This window comes from Terrapene carolina, unplaced genomic scaffold, assembly GCF_002925995.2.
Source record: "Terrapene carolina triunguis isolate 2854851 unplaced genomic scaffold, T_m_triunguis-2.0 Scaffold84, whole genome shotgun sequence".
NCBI classification, from domain to species: Eukaryota; Metazoa; Chordata; order Testudines; family Emydidae; genus Terrapene; species Terrapene triunguis.
In genome coordinates this window covers 22,948,177-22,970,741 of record NW_020664435.1, presented here as the reverse complement: position 1 = coordinate 22,970,741, position 22,565 = coordinate 22,948,177, and the positions used below count along the sequence as shown (strand labels likewise).

At 39.0% G+C, this 22,565-nt stretch overlaps 1 protein-coding gene across 4 annotated transcripts in view; it reads right to left on the bottom strand.

Annotated features, from left to right (window-relative positions):
• DGKB (diacylglycerol kinase beta) overlaps positions 1-22,565 on the bottom strand; it is a 463,387-nt gene that overhangs the window by 155,931 nt on the left and 284,891 nt on the right. For all 4 annotated transcript variants that reach the window (XM_024209048.1, XM_024209050.1, XM_024209049.1 and 1 more), the window contains one exon: positions 18,540-18,604. In XM_024209048.1, coding sequence (XP_024064816.1) covers positions 18,540-18,604 — 65 coding nt within the window. The remainder of the gene's footprint in view (positions 1-18,539; positions 18,605-22,565) is intronic.

Genomic DNA, 22,565 nt, shown 5'->3' with positions numbered 1-22,565 from the left:
CCCCCCACCTGTGGCAACCAATGCTGTCTGCTGCTCAAAGGGATAGGACAGGATTCCTGCCATGAGTGCACCTCTCCTGCCAGGCACAGCATGACAGTGTGACTTCTACTGAGTCCACATATTATTTAAGGTTTTCTTCCACTGAGATGAACTCTTTGCATCCCAGGATTGCAATGCATTTTGAAGCCTATCCTTTTTTTTTTTTTTTTTTTTGGATGACATACATCATTAAGTATCAGAGGGGTAGCCGTGTTAGTCTGGATCTGTAAAAAGCGACAAAGAGTCTTGTGGCACCTTACAGACTAACAGTATTGGAGCATAAGCTTTCGTGGGTGAATACCCACTTTGTCAGACGCATGTCAGACCAATTTTATGAAAATATTTACTACATAAAAATGATTTTTTCACTATTCCAAATTTCTTTCTAATGAGAAACAGTTTTCAGCTACAAGACAAACTTACCACCTTTAAATGCTTTCTGACACTTCTGAATGTTGGACTCTGTAGCTCCAGGCTACAGATAATCCTGTATGCTGCTATCAAGAATGTCCACATTACGGGACAATGTAAGGTACATAAAATCCAATTTATAGGAACTTTATCAGCAATCTGTAAAACCAGACATTTCTTCAGCCTAAAATATTAGGTTACTTAATTTAGGTAGTACAAAATTGTATTTGAGCCAATGAAACACATCTTAAAGTCAAGTTTTAAATTAATTCTACCTCTTTGCATTTCTTTGTGGTTATATATGTGAAAACTAAAATCATGCTTTTAATATATAATATAATATAATATAATATAATATAATATAATATAATATAATATAATATAGATCAGGATTTCTATGGAAGTACAGTCTGATCTACTAGAGCTAATTTTAAAACCAACAGATTCAGACTTATTCCCAAAGCTAAATTCTTGTAGAGCAGAAAAAGACACTTTTCATACTTTGGTATCTCAAAGCGCTTTTAAAAAAGCTAAAAATTAGTGATTCTGTAAACAAATGGGACTACAATTATGTAGTCAACAGCAGCTAAGACATAGTAAAACCAGGCCTTAAGTGTGAGGCTAGCAGAGCGAAGGCTTCTCAGGAAACTGGGGTTATTTTTCCTCACTCTTTTCAAAAAGTACATTGGTTTCTTAACTTCCACCTGCCCAGCCACCAGGGATAGGTCAAAAGTACCTTATTTTGACATCAAATCTGAAGAATGCCATCTCCAATAGTGCAGTCAGCAGCTCTGGGCATGGGTCTTCAATGTCAGAACTGGGCATGTTCTCAAATCCTGGTACAGAACTTGAACGTGTGACCTTTCTGCCCAGAGGCTAGAGGGCTACCCACTCAATGAAATAAACTGGCTTATCTCTGTTATTTTATCACTTAACTTCAAATTGACACAAGAAGTCTGTACTAAGAATGTAAAATACAGCTGTAGACTTAACATTTAATAGTGAATAAGAACTTAATGACAAAAGGTATATACCAAAAGATAAAGACATGAGAAAAATAATAATAAAAATAGTCCAAACACAGCGACACTTTAAACTTCAAGTAGCAGACATGTTCGTTCCAGCACTTCCCTCTGGCTCTGTCGGCTTGTCAGTTTCATTTTTTATTAAAACACTAAACCAGGAGCATTAAGTAGCTCTTGATTTAGTTTTATAATAAAAAGTGAAATCCTGCTTAGCCAACAGTGTAGTTCTGTTGAACCTTAAAACCCTGATTATTCTATGGGGTCAAGGAACAAAATAAAGTCTAGAAAGGCAATAGAAGGAGGGAGGAGTCAAATGGAGTGGGCAAAGAGAAGAAAGGCAGGATATAACAAAAAGAGAAGAGAAAAACAGCAGAATAGAGGTGAAATACATTTTTAGCATACACTATGTTCAGGAACTGATTGCTATATTTAATAAGATTATAATTCCAGCTCTAAATTTTCTCTCTTTGAAAAGTTGTAGGTATCATGAGAGAAGCAAAACACTTCACAATAGTCAGGAAGTGGTGTGCTTTGACTGCCGCTGGTGTTAGCTTGTGCTCCCATGTCTGCTTTCTAATCACACTCAGGGCCGGCTCTAGGTTTTTTGCCGCCCCAAGCAAAAAAATTTTTGGCTGCCCCCCTCCCCCCCCAGCCCTGAGCTTCCCCCCTCTTTCTTGTTCTATAAACTCATGGTTAGAGATTGAGTCCAATATAACTGCATCTGAGACTGCCAATATTTGGCATATGTTTGGAGAGACTCTTTCTTTTCCCTTTTAATACTTAATTGTTTTAGTGAATATTTTACTGTGAGGCTGGGATAGTAGATATTTTTTCTTGACAATTTTGCAAGGACATCTGTTTATTACAGAGAAAGCTGAGTGAGTTCTGGAAAAGATTATTGAAAATATCTATTTGAATTTGTGAAAGTACTTGCTTTTGTACACACGCAATATTGAATTTTCATATACATTACAGTAAATGATTTTACTGAAAAGAAGGCTTGATCAAAAAGCAAATTTTAAGAGAATTTTGTGTAATATTTGTGGAAAGAGATTTAAATTCACAAGCATTAATATTTATTCCAGAAAACTATTTATCAGAAAGCTAGTTCAGGTATGTCTACACCTGCTGCAATAACACCTCCTGATTGCAGTGTAGACATATTCTTAATGTTATGATGTGTAATCTGTGCTGTTAGCTATCTTCCTATATATGTATACAGCTCTATATATGACAAAAAATAGAGGGCTCACATCCTCCAAACATTTACACACCGAGTACTCTTACTTTTGTGAATAGTGCTATCGGAGTAAGTGACTATTTGAGTGCATTTAGTTATTCATCTAAGTATTTGCATGAGCAAGCTATGTGTGTGTCTTGCTGGTCTCTATTTTCATCTTAGTACTCCATCTTCTTCAGATCTGCCTTGTTTCTGTGATATTACAAATGAAAATAACTTTTCATTTGTGGTGATCTAGGAACATTTCTTCTGAATTCCCTCCCTTTAAGTTCACTTACATTTATAAAATAATCATATTCGCTATTACTTGTTTATATGCTTTTCAACACAGCTCCAGATTTACAAGGGCGCCTGCAGAAATACTGATGCGATCACAAAGCACATGGCAGAAGGAAATTTGTTCTCAAAAATTGTCCAAGCAACTACAACTCAAGTTCATCAAGTACTAGCCTTTTCAGACCATGATAAAAATGATGAGGTGAATGTAAATACTAATACAGGCAGTTTTCATTAGTTGTTAGACCTGTTGACAATAATGACAATTCTAAAAAAAACTTTAATTCAATTTAAAATGTTCCATATTGCTCTCCTGAATCATAAAATGAAATGATGTAGTGTTCTGTGACAGAGGTAGAATTAAGGCAGCTCTGCTGATTGTGCTCTGCCACTCTATGTGAGAACCTTCTCACCAGAGTCTCTTGTTCCCTATGCTAGTTGGTATCAGCATCATTGGTAAGAAAGGAGGAGCTTTAAAGCTGGTAGGTATGGGAGCATCCCTCATTGCTCCATCAGGAATGCATAAGATACATCCCCATCCTTCCAAAAAGAAGTGAAAGAGTTAATAGTAAATTAAATACATGTGGACATGAACTAAGAGAAAAGGGTGAGAGAAAACTGCTGTGTTCAGGAAATGTTTTATAAAAAGGATTTATACTAGAATCCTTTGACCAGACCATGTTCCCTGGGTCCATGCTTGGAGGGATCTTCATGATGTTAGGTCCATTCAAGAAGCTAGGACTGGGTGGGCTGTGTTAAATGCCAAGAGTGGCTACGCTGTAGCCTCAGCAGATCCATGCTGCCAGAGGTACAGCTCCAGCTTATATTATCTTTCCTACAGAATCCAGCTGAGCTGGAAAACTACAGAGATTCCAAATGAATCTAAAGCCAGTAGATGATCTGGTAATATATTTCAGTGCCCTGTGCTTCCTGCAGATGTCCCAGGCTCCACTTGGTCTAGAAGCAGACCCACAGTTCATTCTATGGGGGCCCAGCCCTGGCCATCCATAAATGATTTTGGGAAAACTCCATGAAAGCATCTTCTTATGGTCTCTATCTACCCTCCTTACCCAAAGGTCTTTTCCCATCAGCATTTTTGCATAGAAGGATGATCTGTCCCCTTACATTCCGCAACACAGAGCCTCTGGCTGCTAAAAAGGTATCACTATACACAAAGATCTCTGTGGTAATGAATTAGGTCAGATTTACAATGGGATCTATTTAATGAAATCTTTTTTGTTAAAGACATTTTTCCTATCATTAATGTTTGTTGTTAGGCATTTAAATTACATAACCTAGTAGTTCTCTATATTTGTATGACTAATGCAGAATAACTGTCTATCATAGAGTCAGTATATTGTATGTTCTCATGGTTTGTTAAATATAAATAATTCTTAGTGACAAAATAAAAAGAACAAAGAAACAAAAATAACCCTTACAAGTGGAACCTACAAAATGGACACAGTCTGTGCCCAACAGGTAGACTTAATTAAATCGGTGTCATCAAGCTATGATGATGTTTATAGCCCTTGAAAAAAATGAGTGATGTTGAGACAGTTACTTTCAAGGCAGCTGCTCTGCACCCACTGATTTTTATTTTTGCCACTGTTACTGGGAACAGTTTGAGGGCCTTCGAGAATTGTTAAAGAAGACAGAAGTACATGGTTCTGTTATCCTGTCAAAAAAAGTCACTGGAAGTGATACTCCTTGTGAATGAAGATAAAATATTCTTGATGTGTTGTGTAAAACTAGGTATATTGATTAGTGTTAATTTTTCAAAAGCCCATTTTCAAAAGTGACAGGCACCTGCGAGACAGATTTCTAAATATACTTAGGCACCTAAAGATTCAGATAGGTGCCTAGTTGAATTTTCAAAAGGACCTACGTGCCTAACCCACACTTATGCTGCTAAATTCCTAAGTTCCTTTTGTAAATGGGACTTAGGCTCCTAAGTGAATTAGGCATTTTTCATAATTTTACCCTACATTTCTTTGTACAATCAATATTGAATATTTCATTCAGAATGACTTAAATGACATTTCACACCAGCAAAATGTTCATGTTTCTATGATTAACATGTTTTTTCCCTTAGACAAATAAAATCATGACCAAGAATTAAAGATTACCAGTTTAATACAAGGCTAGAGGCTTTATCATCAAAATCTGAACCATTCATGAATTTAAACTTCTTCCACAGTACATTGCTACAGTACGAATTAATGTCACGATAACCAGAGGAGGCAAAAGTCCTGTAAATCTGTTTAAACTATATAAAAAAATCCTCAGGACTACCCTTGTTTATAATATGTTGCTAATACAAAATATTCCAACTCCTGAAAAACTTCTTTAGATGTCCATTATGCTCCCAAATCACAAATTACTGTTCCAAAGAGCATTCAAAGCCTTTAGACATCCTCCATAATTGGCTCAGAAATAACATGATGCAAGAAAGGCTACCAGACCTTGTTCCTCATATGGATTTTGTTAATAGTTCCCATGAACACTAAAACTGAAAGGTTTTCAAGAATGAGGAAAACATGTTACTAGCTGCTGTTCCCTAAGTCTCATTTGAACAAACAATGGCAAAACTAACACACAGACTCTTAGTCTGAATACGCCACCATAAATAGTTTGTGACATGTCCACCTTTACTACAGAGTCTCAAATAATAAATTCAGGGCTTCACCAGGAAAAGTTTTAACAAATTCATTATATTTTTAAAATACGTAGGCTTGTAAGAATTAGATTTTGATCAGTAAATGTTGATAAACATCAATTCTGCCATACACACACAAACAGACAAAAGTATATTTCCATCGGTAATAATTGAAATGTACAGATAGGCAAAGTAAGGAAAATGCTGCTTGAGAATTTAGAGTCAAAATCCAGGACTGAGACTTTTGAATTAGGCTTGTTAGAAACTGACTAGAGAATGAATAGTAAAAAGGTATGATTCGTTGATTTAAGGATATTTACTTTGTATATTTTGACATATAAGCATTGGATGCTTGGCATGTGTATTCTGTTGATTAATTGCTAATAAATACAGATTAAGGGTATTATTGTGTGAAGGCTCTTTCACTGGAAACAGGTGCTGCTAACCCATAGAGGGTCACTGGACCCAGGGAAAGGGGAGGGGCCCTAAATTGTGCGGGTAACAATATGATGTTGATAATTTGTGTTTTAACATTTTATAAAGCTTTAACTTTTTGAATCTCAACATCTACTATCATTAAAGAGTTGTCTTCACAGTTGCATAAAATTATGGCAAGGTCAAATTTAAATAAATACAAATCTAAACAAATTCTTAAAAATAAACTAATATTATTCATCAAAATTATAAAAAATAAATATTGAATTCTGCCAAGCCTAAAAATATGTATCTCCAAGTTATCAACTTGTTTGTCCTGAACTCTAGTAATAGTATTAGTGCTTCTATGGCATAAGGATATCAAAAGTATAGCCGATATGTCATTTCTAGTGATTCAAGTAATACATGATTTAAAATAAATGGAAGAGTTAATAAACTCTCAGAAATTGCTAGGTAACAGAGTTCTGACTTCAGTATCGCTTCACAGTCAATGAGAGTTTGTTTACATGATTTAAAACTTCCATCTTTTGTTTTCTTGGTTTAGTGAACTGCCATTCCATAGCCTGGTGTAGGAATTGTGGCTATAGAATGCAGAGGGGGAGCAGAAGCTGTCTCAGTGGGAGGCCAAGGTAGTTCATATCACCCACAAGATGACAGAGTATGGGATTGGTGGTGTGGACACGGTGAAGATGAGTAGCTCAAGGTATTGTAAATAAAGTATCCCCTTTGTGTGTCAGTGTTAAAATAAACAGACATAGCTACTTGTTTTGCCTTTCTGCAGCATCTTCCCTCGGGCTCAAGAATGTAAGCCTTCGTCAAATGTCAAAAGCCAGAAGCAGGCTATTTCTGGTTCTTTAACATTTTCTATTGCTTTGCTGGGAATGACTGGACCTGCCAGTCAACATTCTGTCCCCCATGATGGAATCAGTGACCAACCATTGAATTCAGCGTCTTCACCAGTCACTGCTTCTTGAAAAACTGGAAGACATCATCAAAATGATGACATACAATTCCATACTATTCTCTTTCTCCCCAGTCTCCTGTTGATCTTGGTCAGCTTGAGAGAGGGGGAGAGAGAGAGAATTGCTGATTCCCCAACCAGCAATCCATTACCCCCACAGCATGAATCTCAGTTTTATGACCCTTTCAGAACTCCAGCCCCACAGCAGCACATGAGTGTTATGGAGCTATAGAACCTGCCAAGTGGGCAGGAGTAGATGACATTTTTGCACTGCAAGAAGATTCTGCAGACCTGCATAGAAATGAAGGGGGAGTTTGCTAAACTGAGCTGGCAACATTTTGCAATTTCCAAGACATTCCTTATCTACACCATGCTAGTGCAGAAGCTCGGACTAGGATGGCTACCGCCCTGACCACTGGTAGGATACCATAATTAAATCCTTTAAGTTATTGATTTAGAACCAGATGCAGCTCAATGTCTCTCAGGGGCTGTCATTCATGAAAAGATGGCATCAACTTCCATATAGAGTGGTGAGGACAAGAACTGAAGGGAAAAGAGGGCTTAATAGCACTAATGAGAGTTCATAAATAACTATTTAGCAAAAAAGGAACCTTGCTAACCAACCACATTTTTACTTAAGGTATTGGGCCCAAGACTGGGGTTCCTTCTCTGCCAGACTGCAATGATAAGACTTTATTATGTCAGTATGGTATTGTAGATGCTTTCTGAAACAGAGTATTGTGAATGTTTCTTTATGGATTACCTAGGAAATTTTTGAGATTATCCAAGAAAAATTTTCTTCTGGAGTGAACTGTGCTCCTTAAAAATGACAGCTGATAAAGGAATATGGTTATAAGAGAAAAATAAAGAATGCCATTTGTTCAGTGACATATTAGGATATGGAAATAAATCAGAGATGCGTAAGACTCTTGTGGATCAGATGCTACAGCAGCTAGCAATTTGGAAGGAACTAAGCAGTTTGCAGAAGCCAATTTGATAATGTCTGGCTGAGGTGGACATTAGTTACAAACTTTTCTAATAAAGTCACAAATGAAAACTGAAGTGTCACTAACCAACTAAAATATGAGATTATACCATGCCCAGAGAATGTATGTTATTAGAATTAATGTCTGAAGTCTACAGATAGGCCAAATATAAGAGAACCAAAGAAAGGAGTACGATACCATATATATTATGAGCTTTCTATCTTCTGAGTGTAAGTATATGAAATCTAGTTTCATTCTTTATTACCCATTCTGTTTAGAAACCATGAGAATAACTATACATTGATTTTTAAAGATAATACTAACAGGAGCTAATTTGTTTCAGTGTTAGCTATATAGTTATGCTTTTGTATCTAGAATCTTCAAACGTTTTGATTGAGGGAAGTCTGCAGGATTTACTTTATAATTCCTTCACAAATTATCATTTGCTGTTTGCTATATATTATATGATAGGAAATGTTTTTCATTTTGCATATAAATTTGAAAAGCTGTGTAAAAAAATAGCCCTGATGCCGTGGAATTATAAACTTGTAATCAAGTCAGAAAGAAGTCTGATTATTTGCATGAAAGTGATACATGGACTAAAACAACATAAGCAAGGCAAGTGCATTGAAATGCAAGTAGGAAGAAAAAGGAAAATGTTATATAAAAATGTGGCAGATATTTTCATAGGGTTTGGTGGGGGATTTTGTTTTGTTTTTTTAAAGTAAATTTTAGGATGTGCCAAATACCTAGAATGCCTCATTCATATGGTTAGCAAAGACGAAAGCTGCAGGAAATTGAGTTAGGATCATGGCACGCTGGCTAATATGACTAGTTTTCTGGCAATCTGAATAAACATAAATGCTGAGCACTAGTGATTGAGAAATGTTAAAAGGTTAAGAGGTTAGGGCTGGATCAGCACCTCAAGTTTTGGTTGTTATTTGAAGTTACAGAAACCACTCCAGTCTGAAAAACTGGGTTGGAAATTTAGTGAAAACAGGTTCTCTGTGAGATTTCCAGTTCTTCAGTATCTACGGTCTGATCCAAAGCTGTCTTGCTTATGGGCTAGGTCATAGGCCAGGATTTAGGCTGTATATCATGTTGGTCCAACAGCAGGTGGTCTCCTCATTACCAGCATCTGCTTAAGAGCTGTCCTGAATACGGATGCTTTCCTGAATTAAGGCCTTAGATACTGGAATCAAGGTAACAAAAATAATCCATAAAACATCTATGGATCAGAGTTAAGGTTCTGTGTTGTGATTAAATTTTCATTTTTTGTACTTAAGAATAATGTGTTTATCTGTATAATAAGATTCCGGGATTGTCACCTGTCTGTGTGTCACTCTGAAGCCTAGAATGTCTGATGATTCAGTAAAAAGCCAGAGAAACAGCAACAAACATGATTGAGAGCTCTTTTTGTTCAGAATATCACCAGGTTCAACCATCACTGGGATCCAGGGTCTGTTACAGTCCAATTTTAAAGTTCTCAGCCATTTTTGACTTACAAATTATACCTGTGTGACAGCCAGGCACGTATATATGATATACCAAGAGCCCTAGATCATTGTGATATTAGTGGTAATTCAACCAATCGCCGCCCTTATCTACAGCTAATTTGCATGCAACACTAATTTTTTTTATGAGGGAGACGGCACAGATGGTGGATTACTTGGCCCAACTGCCACACCCATGTAACAGCATGGGCTTTCAGCTACTAATATTTATTAAATGGTAAGTGTAAAAATTATTACATCCTTAACAATTCACTTCATTTTGCTTTTAACAGCATAGGCTTTGTGATCAGTCAGAGCACTGTGTTCACTTAGAAATCTTAACTGGTTTTTTAAATGAAAGTTGGCTGTTTTGGCTTTTTTTGTTTTGGGAATATATATCAGAAATGGCTGCTTTATGCAGCTCAGGATCTGATATAAACATTTCTTCCAAGACATAACCACTCTCAGCTTATCATGGGGATGTAGACTTTATTTTGCATGTCTGCCAAGCTAGCTTCAGAACCAGTTTTGTACCTCTGCTGCACTATTCATCAACTCAGATGTTCCATTTCTCTCCCTGTATACAATCAACAGCCCCTGCCCCCAACTATTTTACCAAGAATTGTTAGCACAATGTTGGTATATTTGATTCAAAGTAGACACTTGAAAGCTGGGTGAAATCATTTTATTAATTCAAACAAAAAACTACAAATATGTTTTATCAGCAGGCAACAAATGTCAAATTAAAGCCTTCTGGTTGTGGTACAAGCTCTCTCATATGTTAAATTGGACTATGAAGAAAAGTCATGTGAGACCTTTGGGTATCATTTTCTGTTTTATTACTTCTCATTCCAAATGATCAGATTATAAATGAAAAATTCGTAGATATAGTTCCCATATGCTGAACTTCATTTAATAACTGAGATTTGCCTTAAAACTACTATGCAATAAGAGGCAGTGGCTTTAATTAATTAAAGAATGTACCAAATATCCAATTGGTATTTCAAAATCCATAAAAATAGGTTCATGACCTACTCTGAATAATGAAATATCCTCTTCAGTAAAATAAGTTGCCAGTTTGACATCATTTGAAGAGAATTAGATTTTATTGACCTTGGCCTATAGTATATGGATAGATCTGTTATGAATCAACAGTTTCTTACTTGTAGAGTGTGTGCTGGGCCATTTTCTTTAGTTCAGTATCAGAGCTTGCTAAATAATACTGAGATGCTAGACTGTGCATACAGCCTGAGACTTCACCTCTCTTAATTTCACAGTAATTATTTTATACATGTTTCTAAGACAACCATTCTTCTAATAAACTGGGTGCCATTATATTATTTAAAAAAAAACACACACCACATCAATTCCCTCAAGAAAAAACCTCCTATTCCCTCTCACAATTAACAGCAGACAATTTTCTAGAGCACACAGCTGGATACACTTCAGAACCAACTTTGTAGGTGATAGAGATAAGTCTTACATTGCATTATAAAAGTGGAAAACCCTCGCTCACCCTGATCTCCAGCAGTAGTGAATTCAAAGCTGAGAACCTTGCAATGAGAGTATGAAATCCACTCTTGTGCTGAGGGTTAGCATGCCGAGTACGTACTGCTTAAATCCCATCTAAGCCATACAGAAGTGACACGGGAGAAGGGGCAGGGGTGCTCATGCAGTCATGCTCCCCCAGATTTCTGACAGGGTTTGCTGGCCTCACTTGGTCACATGGTGCGGCTGGGCTGCCTCCCTGCACAGCAGCAGCCGGAGCCAACAAGCTGCACCCCATGGAGAGAGACAGGAGCATCAGCTGGGAGCTGTAGGGAAGGGCTGCTGCTTTCCAGGAGGAAAGACTGAGGGTAAGGAGGGACCTGCTTGGGGGGAGGTCTGATTTGAGCTGTTCCAGGGGCAGCCGAACCTTTAAATTGTGATCCCCACTATCAGCAGGTACAGGTCATCTGTGAAGCCATATTTTGAAGCCTTAGGTAGTACAAAAGACTTGTGCTGGCCCTCTATGTGGGTGAATTTCCTCCCAGAGTATGCTGCCAGCAGCCCTCACAAGTTTGAACACAAGTTCCATCAATTTCAGCCTCCCAGATACCCTCTACAGCAGCTGTGTTTAACAGTGAGATGTTGTCTCTTAAATAGCTAGCCATTAGCTTTCAAGACAAAGAACAGAATTTTGAGATGGCCCTGTCATGGGGTGTATCTACCCCACACTGGCCCGGCAACCAAAGTGTTAATATAGGCACTGCCAGCCACTGCTGATTGGAAGCCCCACAGCAGCTGAGAGGATCAAAGGGATGGGAAGCAGAGGAATGAGCAGGCTGGAGAAAGGGGCTCCTGACAGTAAGCTACTAAAGAGCTGCCCAGAGGCAACAGCTCAAGAGGGGATGAACTGACCAATAGGCTGGCGAGGCTGCAGAGACCCAGGGGAAGGTAGGAAGAAGCTCAGGGCACTGTCAGAGTTGAAGAACCCCTGACACTGCTTACCTCAATCAAGGGCCCTGAGCTGGAACCTAGTGGAGTGGGTGGGCTTGGGTTCCCCTACCAATACTCCGATGGACTTGGGAGTGGAGAAAGGGTTTTTCAGACTACTGGACACCAGGTATAGACTGACAGCCCCACTGGGCTATGTGAGCCCAGGGGCTGTACCATGCTTCACCAGAGAGTGGGTCTGCTGCACCACCCCATAGACCCCAACGTTTGATAGATAGCCACTAAAAGGTGCAGAACATTGATGTTATATACTTACATAATTATGCCCTTTAAAAGTTGGGCAACTGCATAATGAACCAGATGTAGTTTGCAGATGGCTTCTGCAGGAAGTCCCTAGTGGAACAGCACAGTTTTCACCTCCATGATGTGAGAGAAAGAAGGCCCTTGGGAGTAAGGGATGGCCTTATTGTCTGATCAGAGAACTTGATGGTTAAAAAGTGACAAGCACATTTGCTATACCCTTGATGTTCTGACCCAAGCAGCATAAACTGTATCCAGCTTTGTGACTCAGTCTGGAGACTATCTGAGAAAACGTCATCTTAGTCATGGTGAACATGAGATCTTGGTCTAATGTTTTAGAAATGTTATCTGCGCTAATACTGATGTCCTTTAAGGTGGAATGAACGTGAATAATTCAGATACTAAGTTTAACAACTACTCAATAAGTTACCAATGGAAGCCAGTAGACCTGCAATATGGCCTGGATGGCACCAGGATACCCACATTGTCTTTGTCCTAGGCCAATGCTTACATAGCATGTGATTGCACCAAAAGTATTTGGGGGGGAGGAAAGCAGGGAGCATTCATGCATTTGAGGTCAGATGCAAGGGGGCTGCCTCTCCTCCCTGGCCTAAATTCATGTTATAACCAGGAGCCTACTGGGCCAAGGTGGGCCAGTAAAGGCCAGATTTTGATTGTATATAAACATTTCAGAAAATGGATTCTCTTGTTCTGCATTTGTTGAGGATTGCTATTACATTAGCAATTCTGAGCCAGAGTTTAGAGGTGCAGTTCCATGGAGTCTTATCCTTTTGTGAAAAAAGTAATCAGGTGGGATCAATGAGACAGGCAGTAGATGTTTGCAACCTGCTCTCTGTATTGGGCTGGTGTCTTCTGACAGAGTCTTCTCATCCAGTCATAGCCAAAATAGGGAGAAGAAGGGAGTTCCTAAAGTGCCTGTAGTACTTGCTCTCAGGAGCAATTATTTTTGCTCTGCTTCCAAAGCCTCAAGAACAGCAACTGTGTTCCGTTATCTTTGCTACCAGGCCAGGACTGGAGCCCACAGAGGGACTTACTTTCACAACAGGATACCTGTGTAATATAGCACTATTAATGGGGTAAAAGACTTTTTTTTTGCAAGGGATATCTAAGGTGAGATAAGGTGATGTGCTATGCTGACCTTGGTACACTGCAGTACTGGACCAGGAGGAAGAGGGAAGAGGGAGACCTGGCTAAAAATTCAGTTACTTTCACTTACTCCACTTTCTCTTTCTTCCCAGAATAAGTCCATGTCATATAGTTTACAAGTTATAATCTAACCCACAATTATGTGCATATTATTAATTATCAGAGGGCTTATTTTTTTGGAGGTCATTTGCACAAAGTAAATTGGTATTTAGTAGTGTTGTTTTTTTTAATACCAGTGTCTTTAGAGGTTAAATGCATAGATACTGGCACAAAATAGAAGCATAATTAAACAAGATAAAAGTGAATTTCTAAAATATAAGGTCAAGAATTCGACACTAATCAAATTATTAGGAATATGAGATTGTTTTTGTTTTAGGATTTCTTCATCATAAAACAACTATAAATCAAGAAGAGCGACTCGTGTTTGAAAATCTCTAAAATGATGTACTGTAAATGCAAGCTATAAATTCTACTTTAGTTTGCTGAACCTCAAAAATATCTTGTGTGCTATTTGGTGCCAGAGTGTATGTCTACACTGCAAAGAAAGTCTTGGAGGCTCAGGTCAATTGACTTGGGTTTTGCAGGGCTCGGGCTGTGGGGCTAAAAATAGCAGTGTGAACATTCCCATTCACACTGGAGCTTGGGTTCTGTCACCCTCCCCCTACACTGGGTTTCACAGCCTGGTCTCCAGCCCAAGCAGCAACATCTACACTGGTATTTTTAGCACTGCAGCCCGAACCCAAGTCAATTGATCCAGATTCCGAGACTCAGTGCTGCGGGTTTTTCCTTTGCAGTGTAGACACCCAAAGAGTCATGTTAGCAAACTTAATTTAATCAAATACTATTTTAGACTATTTAATGTGGACTTGAATGATTTTTGTAAAATGTTTAGTTTGTCTCCACATGTAGGTTCTATTCACATAGACCATATATCTATTTTTCTCAGCACCAGTCTATGATGTATACACAGATCTCCCTGCAGGGGCATTCTGGCCAAACTAGATTATTTTAACAGCGTCCCAGTTTAGTGATACTGTGTTAACTTCAAATGCTGTCCTCTACAAGTTTGCTTCCCCTTAGGGTTAACTACTAGACACTTGCTCACTGAAATCAAGAAATTTGATCCTGCTCTTAACAGGAGGCACTAGGAATTGTACCATGCTTTCTCAAGTGCAGTAATCTCAGCACTTCAAACCACCAGTGTTTGGCTACTATGACAACTCAGATTCTAATAGTTATGAATGCATTTAAACACTTGCCTCCTTAAGTGTCCGTGGAATGGTAACAGTATTTATCTTATCAGTAAGACCATGGGACACACATGATCATTGAAAAGAAAAGAATCACACTAAAGGATGCAACTCTAGGTTTTCAGAAGAGTAACTTTAAAGATTACAGTATTATCTATTGCATACATTCTTTAGTTATGTGCATTTCTTTATTTGCTATGTATTTAAGTTGATGGGGGGGGGGGGAATTGGGTGTCCAAATCCCTTGGGTGACTTTGAAAATCTCAGTCCTACTTTATTTTTTGTACTTTTGAGAAATTAGCAATGTAAAAAGTTTGTGTGAAAAAGAAAATCATTATTCCTGTCACATGTTGAATAGAGGAAAGAGTTCCTAATACTTAGATTCTATTACTTTGAAAGCATTTTATGAGCACTAACTAAACAATCCCTCCAAACCCAGTGAAGTTGAAACATTTTTTATTTCTATTCTATACATAGTGAAAGTGAGGCACCAAAGTTGTCCTCTGAGAAGTGACTATAAAACTGGCATGGAGGTGGGGGGTCCCCACAGTGGTTGCATCTCAGTGATTTCATTTTCCTATCACATCTGCTCAGTTTACAAGTAAAAATATGTTTTCCCCTCCACTAATGGCCAGCCCTACCAACATAACCTGGGTTCAGACTGTTGAGTTGGATTCTTTCTAGCTTATGAATCATCAATAGTTTATTAAAAAAAAACACACAACAACAACAACATGTTGCAGGCCAAAATCTGTCCTAATTTACACTGCTGCAGCTATAACCTGTTTTAGTTTCAATGGAATTGAACAGGTGTATTAAATGAGGGCAGAATTGTCCTTCAATGTGGATCTTAGTTATCAATTTTATTGATGGTGCATGAGCAAGGATAGAATCCAGCTCACACTCCCTAACCTGTACTAACTGTTTAAAGTAACAAAAACTTCTTTTGTCATATTCAGTGATATTCAGAGCTTATTCTAGCTATTCTGGAAGAGGTTTCAAAGGGAGGTTGTGGAATCCCCATCATTGGAGGTTTTTAAGAACAGGTTGCACAAACACCTGTCAGATATGGACTAGATTTACTTGGTCCTGCTTCAGTGCAGGGGAGCTGGAATTGATGACCTCTTGAGGTTCCTTCCAGCCGTATATTTCTATGATTCTATATCTATTCTGTATAACACAAAAAATCAAATTCTGGTTAGCAAGGAATTCCATGTTGGCTGTGTAACAGATCGTTACATAGCCACTTCTGAAAGTAGAACTGCAGTGCAGTGGTCTGATTTACAGAAATATGTAATCTCTCACTTAATTTAACAGGAGTTCTGGGTGCTCATCATCTCTGAGAAATCAGAATTTACAAAGCGAACTCCAAGCCTGAGAGAGATTCTTTTTTCAGAGACAGGATAAGAATATAGGAATTCAGGGTGAGATTTTTCAAGAGGCTAAATGGTTTAGGAGTAAAATTCCCTTTGACCTTATTGGGATTTGTGCTCCCAAGTTATTGAGATGCTTTTGGAAATGCCACCTTCTAGTAAATTAGAAAGTTTATAGCCACTGGCTCAGTGAATTCTAAAATGCGATCTGTTTTCTCATACTTAATACCTTACAGCAGGTTTCTCATTATGGAATGACACCATATGCAAACTGCTGTTAAAAGAACAAACTGCATCTGAGATAATTGTATGTAAAATTACATTAGCAGGGTTTGTCATTTACCCCTCTATGCAAAATAAAACAAATATTTTAAAAATGATAAGCCTGTAGCAAAATGCTTCAGGAAACTATCTGAATAAAGATATTTATTGTCTTTTATCTAAAATAGTTAAAGGTAGAGCTCTGGCTATCTAAAAATGACTCGTTTGACATTAGAACTTCTCTTATTATAAACATGCTAGCAAATTATAACTTTAACAGTTAATTCTTAGATTTATTTTTGATAAATATTATATCATCTGAATGAGAGCTCTTCTAACCCCGGGAAATATCATTACCTTTTCAAGTTCTTTCAGTATCTCAGTAACAAGAGGTGTAAAGATTGAAACTATATATTTTTGTAATTAATTTCCTTAAGATAATGTTAGAAACATCAGAATCTTTAAAATATAGATGAATTTCAAGGTGAGCCTGCTAGCAGATGTTATTAATGGCATATGATTTATTGTGACATGAAATCTGATCTGAAACTCATATTATTAGCTGAGCTTTTTATAAATTAAAATTTCCAACTGCTGAAAATACGCAGAAGGGCCACTGATAAACCTGCTTCACCTTCAGAGTCCAGAAAACCTGCATTTGATAAGTGTCCGATAGCTCCACCAATATGTCTTTATGAACCACTGTATTCTCTTCATTATATAATTCCTGGGAGTGAAAAATATACGAGCTTTATGAAGAGGAGCTGTTATAACCATGGTGGGCAACCTGCATGCAGCCCATCAGGGTAATCTGATTGCGGACCGCAAGACATTTTGCTGACATTGACCGTCTGCAGGCACGGCCCCCCGCAGCTCCCAGTGGCTGCAGTTCACCGTTCGCAGCCAATGAGAGCTGCGGGAAGTGGCGGATGGTCAACATCAGCAAAACGTCTCGCGGCCTGCAATCAGATTACCCTGATGGGCCGCAGGTTGCCCACCACTGTGTTTTAACATGGGCGTTTATTTCAGAATTTATTGTAATATATCAAACCCTGCATCATGATAGATCCTCACAGAGGCTGAGGGGTACTGAGTGTGTGTAAGAAGCCTCCTGGTGTATGGCTTGTGACAACCTCAGTCCTTGTGGTTGGGGGAGCACAGTGTTTTCGGCCACACTACAGTGGTTAATGGCCCCATTCACACCACTCTGTTCTGGTCCACAAAGCAGGACAGCCATACTACGGAGAGCAGATCCACTATCCTATAGCAATGGCAGCCTGTGTAACTCTCATCCATTAGGGCAGCTTGCTTACCTGAGGCACAATTGCTCCAAGATCTCCTTATGAAGCATAGCAACTCCACATAGCCCCCAGTTCAGGCCAGTGGGTAAATGCCACAATTTGGCCCAGAGAGAGAATATATTCATAAGTATATAAATAAATATGTACAGTATATATTCCTATATATTGTATTGATTTCTTTTCCTCTCTTGTGCCTTTAAATGTTACTTAAGACTTCTGAAATGTTGCCATTCCCCATCATTGTTGATCTGATAAATTACCCTAATATGAGAGACAAACAAGCATTGCATTATGGATTTTATCTACCCAGTAAGCCGTTGATTGAGGAAAGATGTATTTAGAGTATATATTAATACATTTTACATTTCCAAAAAAGCTTTGGAACAACAGTCCATATCAAACTCAAAAAGGAACACGTGGATATACGCAAAGTTTCAGTTCGCACATTTTAGACATTTCCCAAGCTTCTTAATGATAAGATGTATATATTTATAAAACAGCATTCAGTTGCCCTTCCTCACAAAGAGTATATATGGAAGAGCCCCTTGTCAACATACCAGTGTGTATGCAGGAATGAAAGATAAGGATCCCCAGCTGCAGCTGTCTAATAAGTGCTCTGCAGTTCCTAATGGCAAAGTGTCAACTCAGGGATCCTCAGATACCACAGTGCATCATCTCGATCATGCTAATCTTAAGAGTCAATCATTTTGCATGTGAGAACAGTTTATTTATAATGCTGCTCACTTCAACTGAGATACCAGATATCACTGACTTTAATCGGAGTAATCTGGAACCAGATATTTAAAGTAAGATGCAGTGACATTCTGTCTTGTAACAATAATCAATATTTTGAAGGAAAATGCAGAATTTACCTCCTCATGTAACATACATCTTACTCATTCACTTGCAAATACTGTTTGTGTTCTTACCTACTGTTGAACTTCTCTGGATGTTTTTCTCGCATGATGTGGAATCTGTGGGCAATTGAAGCATCCTAACAGGAAAAAAGAAATGTGTAAATCTATCACTATGGGTAAAACTGTAAAATATAAAATCGAAATTGTAACCAAGGTACATAAACCACAAGATGTTTTGTGCACTATCATTATACAAGAGCAGTACCCTGATAATTTTGAAATCTCAGATATACAGTATTCCAACAAGCAGATATATCTCCAGATCATTCACCTACTACACATTTGACAGTCTGTTATGTCTTTTTACATGAATGGAATGTGATAGTTATTTTTGCTGAAAGTATCTCTAACTTCTTGTGCAGCATACAGGCATTTGTTTTCAGTGAAGGTTTACTATCCATATCATTATTTTTGCTGGATTACAGAATAAATCTATGAAATCTCTTTCTTAGGTAAAGTAGAGTGGAAGACCCACTAAGGTAACTTCACCTGTATACAGCCTGAGCATTTGTATAGGGCCATTCAATAGTCTTGTATACAAGTTCTATGTGATCTAGGTCAAGATCTGGCTACCCAATATTATATACACATTTTTTTAAAAAAAGTGGATTCCGTATAGGAGAACAACCACCATTGCGGTTTCAAAATGACTGCATGCTAAATCTCTAAATCAGATCCCTACATAGAGCACCTCCAGAGCACAGGCATTCCCAGCCTTTAGATACACGTGTCCTATTACCTCATAGTCACCTTGGAAGAAATGTGTAGGGGTTTATATTTTTTATATTCTATCATATATATTACTAATACACACAGGTTTGGTAACATTAACTTATGAAGATGATATAAAGCACCTTAAGATCACGGATTAAAAACAACAAATAAGAGGTAAGCTTTTATACACAATGTGATGAACTGGAAATATCTTTATTGATTCTTTTATATGGTGCAGGTGTGACCCAGGCACCTCTTTGTGCCAAGAGGGACAGGGGTATAAAAGGTTTATAGGGATCCCCAGTGCCTGGTGTTTACCTACTAGTACACCAAAGAATGTCATGTAAAGTCTCTAATGAAAGCCCATGTCATCCTGGTCATCATAATCATGATATTATTATATGTGAGATGCACATGCGGATAATATGAAAGAAGATAGGCGTGTATACTGGAAATTATGTTCTTAAGGTCTTGTAGTTAAAGGCAACTCATTCAAAGCTAGCGTTCCTTGAGAAAAGTGTCTCTCACCTCCTCTCTGGAAAAGTTTATCTCCCTAGCTTACTATTATGTGTCTTACAATAGAATCATAGAATATCAGGGTTGAAAAGGACCTCGGGAGGTCATCTAGTCCAACCCGCTGCTCAAAGCAGGACCAATCCCCAACTAAATCATCCCAACCAGGGCTTTGTCAACCTGACCTTAAAAACCTCTAAGGAAGGAGATTCTACCACCTCTCTAGGTAACCCATTTCCAGTACTTCACCACCCTCCTAGTGAAAAAGTTTTTCCTAATATTCAACCTAAACCTCCCCCATTGCAACTTGAGACCATTACTCCTTGTTGTGTCATCTGCTACCACTGAGAACAGTCTAGATCCATCCTCTTTGGAACCCCCTTTCAGGTAGTTGAAAGCAGCTATCAAATCCCCCCTCATTCTTCTCTTCTGCAGACAAAACAATCCCAGTTCCCTCAGCCTCTCCTCATAAGTCATGTGCTCCAGCCCCCTAAGCATTTTTGTTACACTCCGCTGGACTCTTTCCAATTTTTCTACATCTTTCTTGTAGTGTGGGGCCCAAAACTGGACACAGTACTCCAGATGAGGCCTCAACAATGTCGAATAGAGGGGAATGATCACATCCCTCGATCTGCTGGCAATGCCCCTACTTATACAGCCCAAAATGCAATTAGCCTTCTTGGCAACAAGAGCACACTGTTGACTCATATCCAGCTCCTTGTTCACTGTAACCCCTAAGTCCTTTTCTGCAGAACTGCTGCCTAGCCATTCGGTTCCTAGTCTGTAGCAGTGCATGGGATTCTTCCGTCCTAAGTGCAGGACTCTGCACTTGTTCTTGTTGAACCTCAAGTCTATTAGCATACCAAGTTAAATAGTAATGAAGAGCTTGGGGGCACTTCAAAAGAAAATTAACAGGATGAGGTAAACAGAGGGAGAGGGGGAGTTCTCAGGTGAAGATTAAAGATCTGTTCTGGTAAATGTGGGAGTGAAAGAAGCCCTGGCATCCCTCACTGAAGAAGTAAACTGCCAGTGACTTTGCTTCATGAAAAAGGGATCTCAACCAGGCTTGGCTGAAAATGTTGGGAAGAATGTTGGGTGAGATAAACTTCTTTAAACAGGAGTATAATTGTTAGTTAAGTTGAGGCCATAGAAAGCATGTTATGATTGTTTTATATGTAACTCTTTGTTTCAATATTTCTGTTTGCTATCATATGAATCTCTGTTCTTTGTTAAAAAAAACCTTATACTTGCTTTCTCTATAAAGACATTTAAGTGTTATGTCTTAAGCAAGGCTGTGTTCTAAGGTGAACGCTAGGAACTAAAGTTCTATGACTTGTGTGAGGCAGGTTGTCAGAATAGATCATCACCATGACCCCTTCTGGCCTTGGAATCTATGAATCTATTAACTAGTAAGCTGTGGTGTACTGTTCTTTTGGGAACAGCAAGCCTGGTAATTCTGTGAGTGTCCACTGGAGCAGGGGCTGGACACTGGGGATGCTAGGAGGACTTGTGGGGTGGAGTGTGCCTAACACTAACCTGTAGAGAGCAAGGCCTGGAGGCAAGGTGCTTGTGTTGCCAATAGCTGGTGGAGTCAGGGAGCTGAACCCAGGCAGGCACAGACAAAGCTCACTGACGCTAGGGGTATATGGTAGTGACTATGGCTCACAATCCTGAGTACCCCCAGGGAGTATCACACAAGGCCTCTGTGTGTTTGGTTATGATGGGTTATTTGCTATGGAGGCAGATCAGAAGGGGTTGTTTAAGGAACCAAACAGGAAAGGTAAAACAATAACACATGTAAGAATCCATGAGAAAACAATGGCTGAGCTATCACTGGGGAATAAACTACCTGTCTGGCTCCATCCAGCTTAGAATGGTTTACTCTTTCCAAAGCTAAGCCTGGATCAAAGGACATCTAATCCCCAAAGATCGTAGAAAAGGGAGGCAGGGTTGGGTTAGTTTGAAGAGGCTGCGCAATGAAAAGCTGACACCCGATTGACAGACAGCGGTAGAAACTACAACGGGGGCAGTCTTTTTTCTCCCTGCCAGAGCTGGAATTGGCTGGGTTTAGGGGGACATACAAAGGTGTAAGTAAAGAAGTGTCTAGGTGTGACGTTCCCCTGGTGTTATCTGGACCGGTGATCTGCAAGGTCACTCCAATCCTCGACTGTGGGAGCCAGCCTTACCCTGCTGTGAGAACCCCCTCTCCCGGGCTGTTCCTGCAAAGCCTCTAACATGTAAGCTGCTCCCCGCTATGTGAGTGAGTGCTTTTGGCCAGCCGCTGCTTGGATTGTGCAACTGAATGACACTAGCCAATATCTTTGGTCCCAGCCACAACCCTAGGAACCTTCGTTTTGCAGAGCCTGCTGGACTCTGCAAGCTTATATGAGTTCATCAATTTAACAAAGAAATTGATATGTGCCAGGCTTGTTATCCCAAGGGGTGTCTCTGACACGTTCCAAACCAAATGCACTGCTTCTGGTAGAATAAACAAACAGATTTATTAACTACAAAAGATAGATTTTAAGTGATTATAAGTCAAAGCACAACAAGTCAGATTTGGTCAAATGAAATAAAAGCAAAACGCATTCTAAGCTGATCTTAACACTTTTAGTGGCCTTACAAACTTGATATGCTTCTCACCACAGGCTGGCTGGTTGCCCTTCAGCCAGGTTCTCCCCTTTGATCAGTGCTTCAGTCGCTTGGAGGTGTAAGTGAGAGCGAGCATGGCAAACATCTCTCCCTTTTATCATGTCTTTTCCCTCTTGGCTTTGCCGCCCACTCCTTCAGAGTCAGGTGAGCATTACCTCA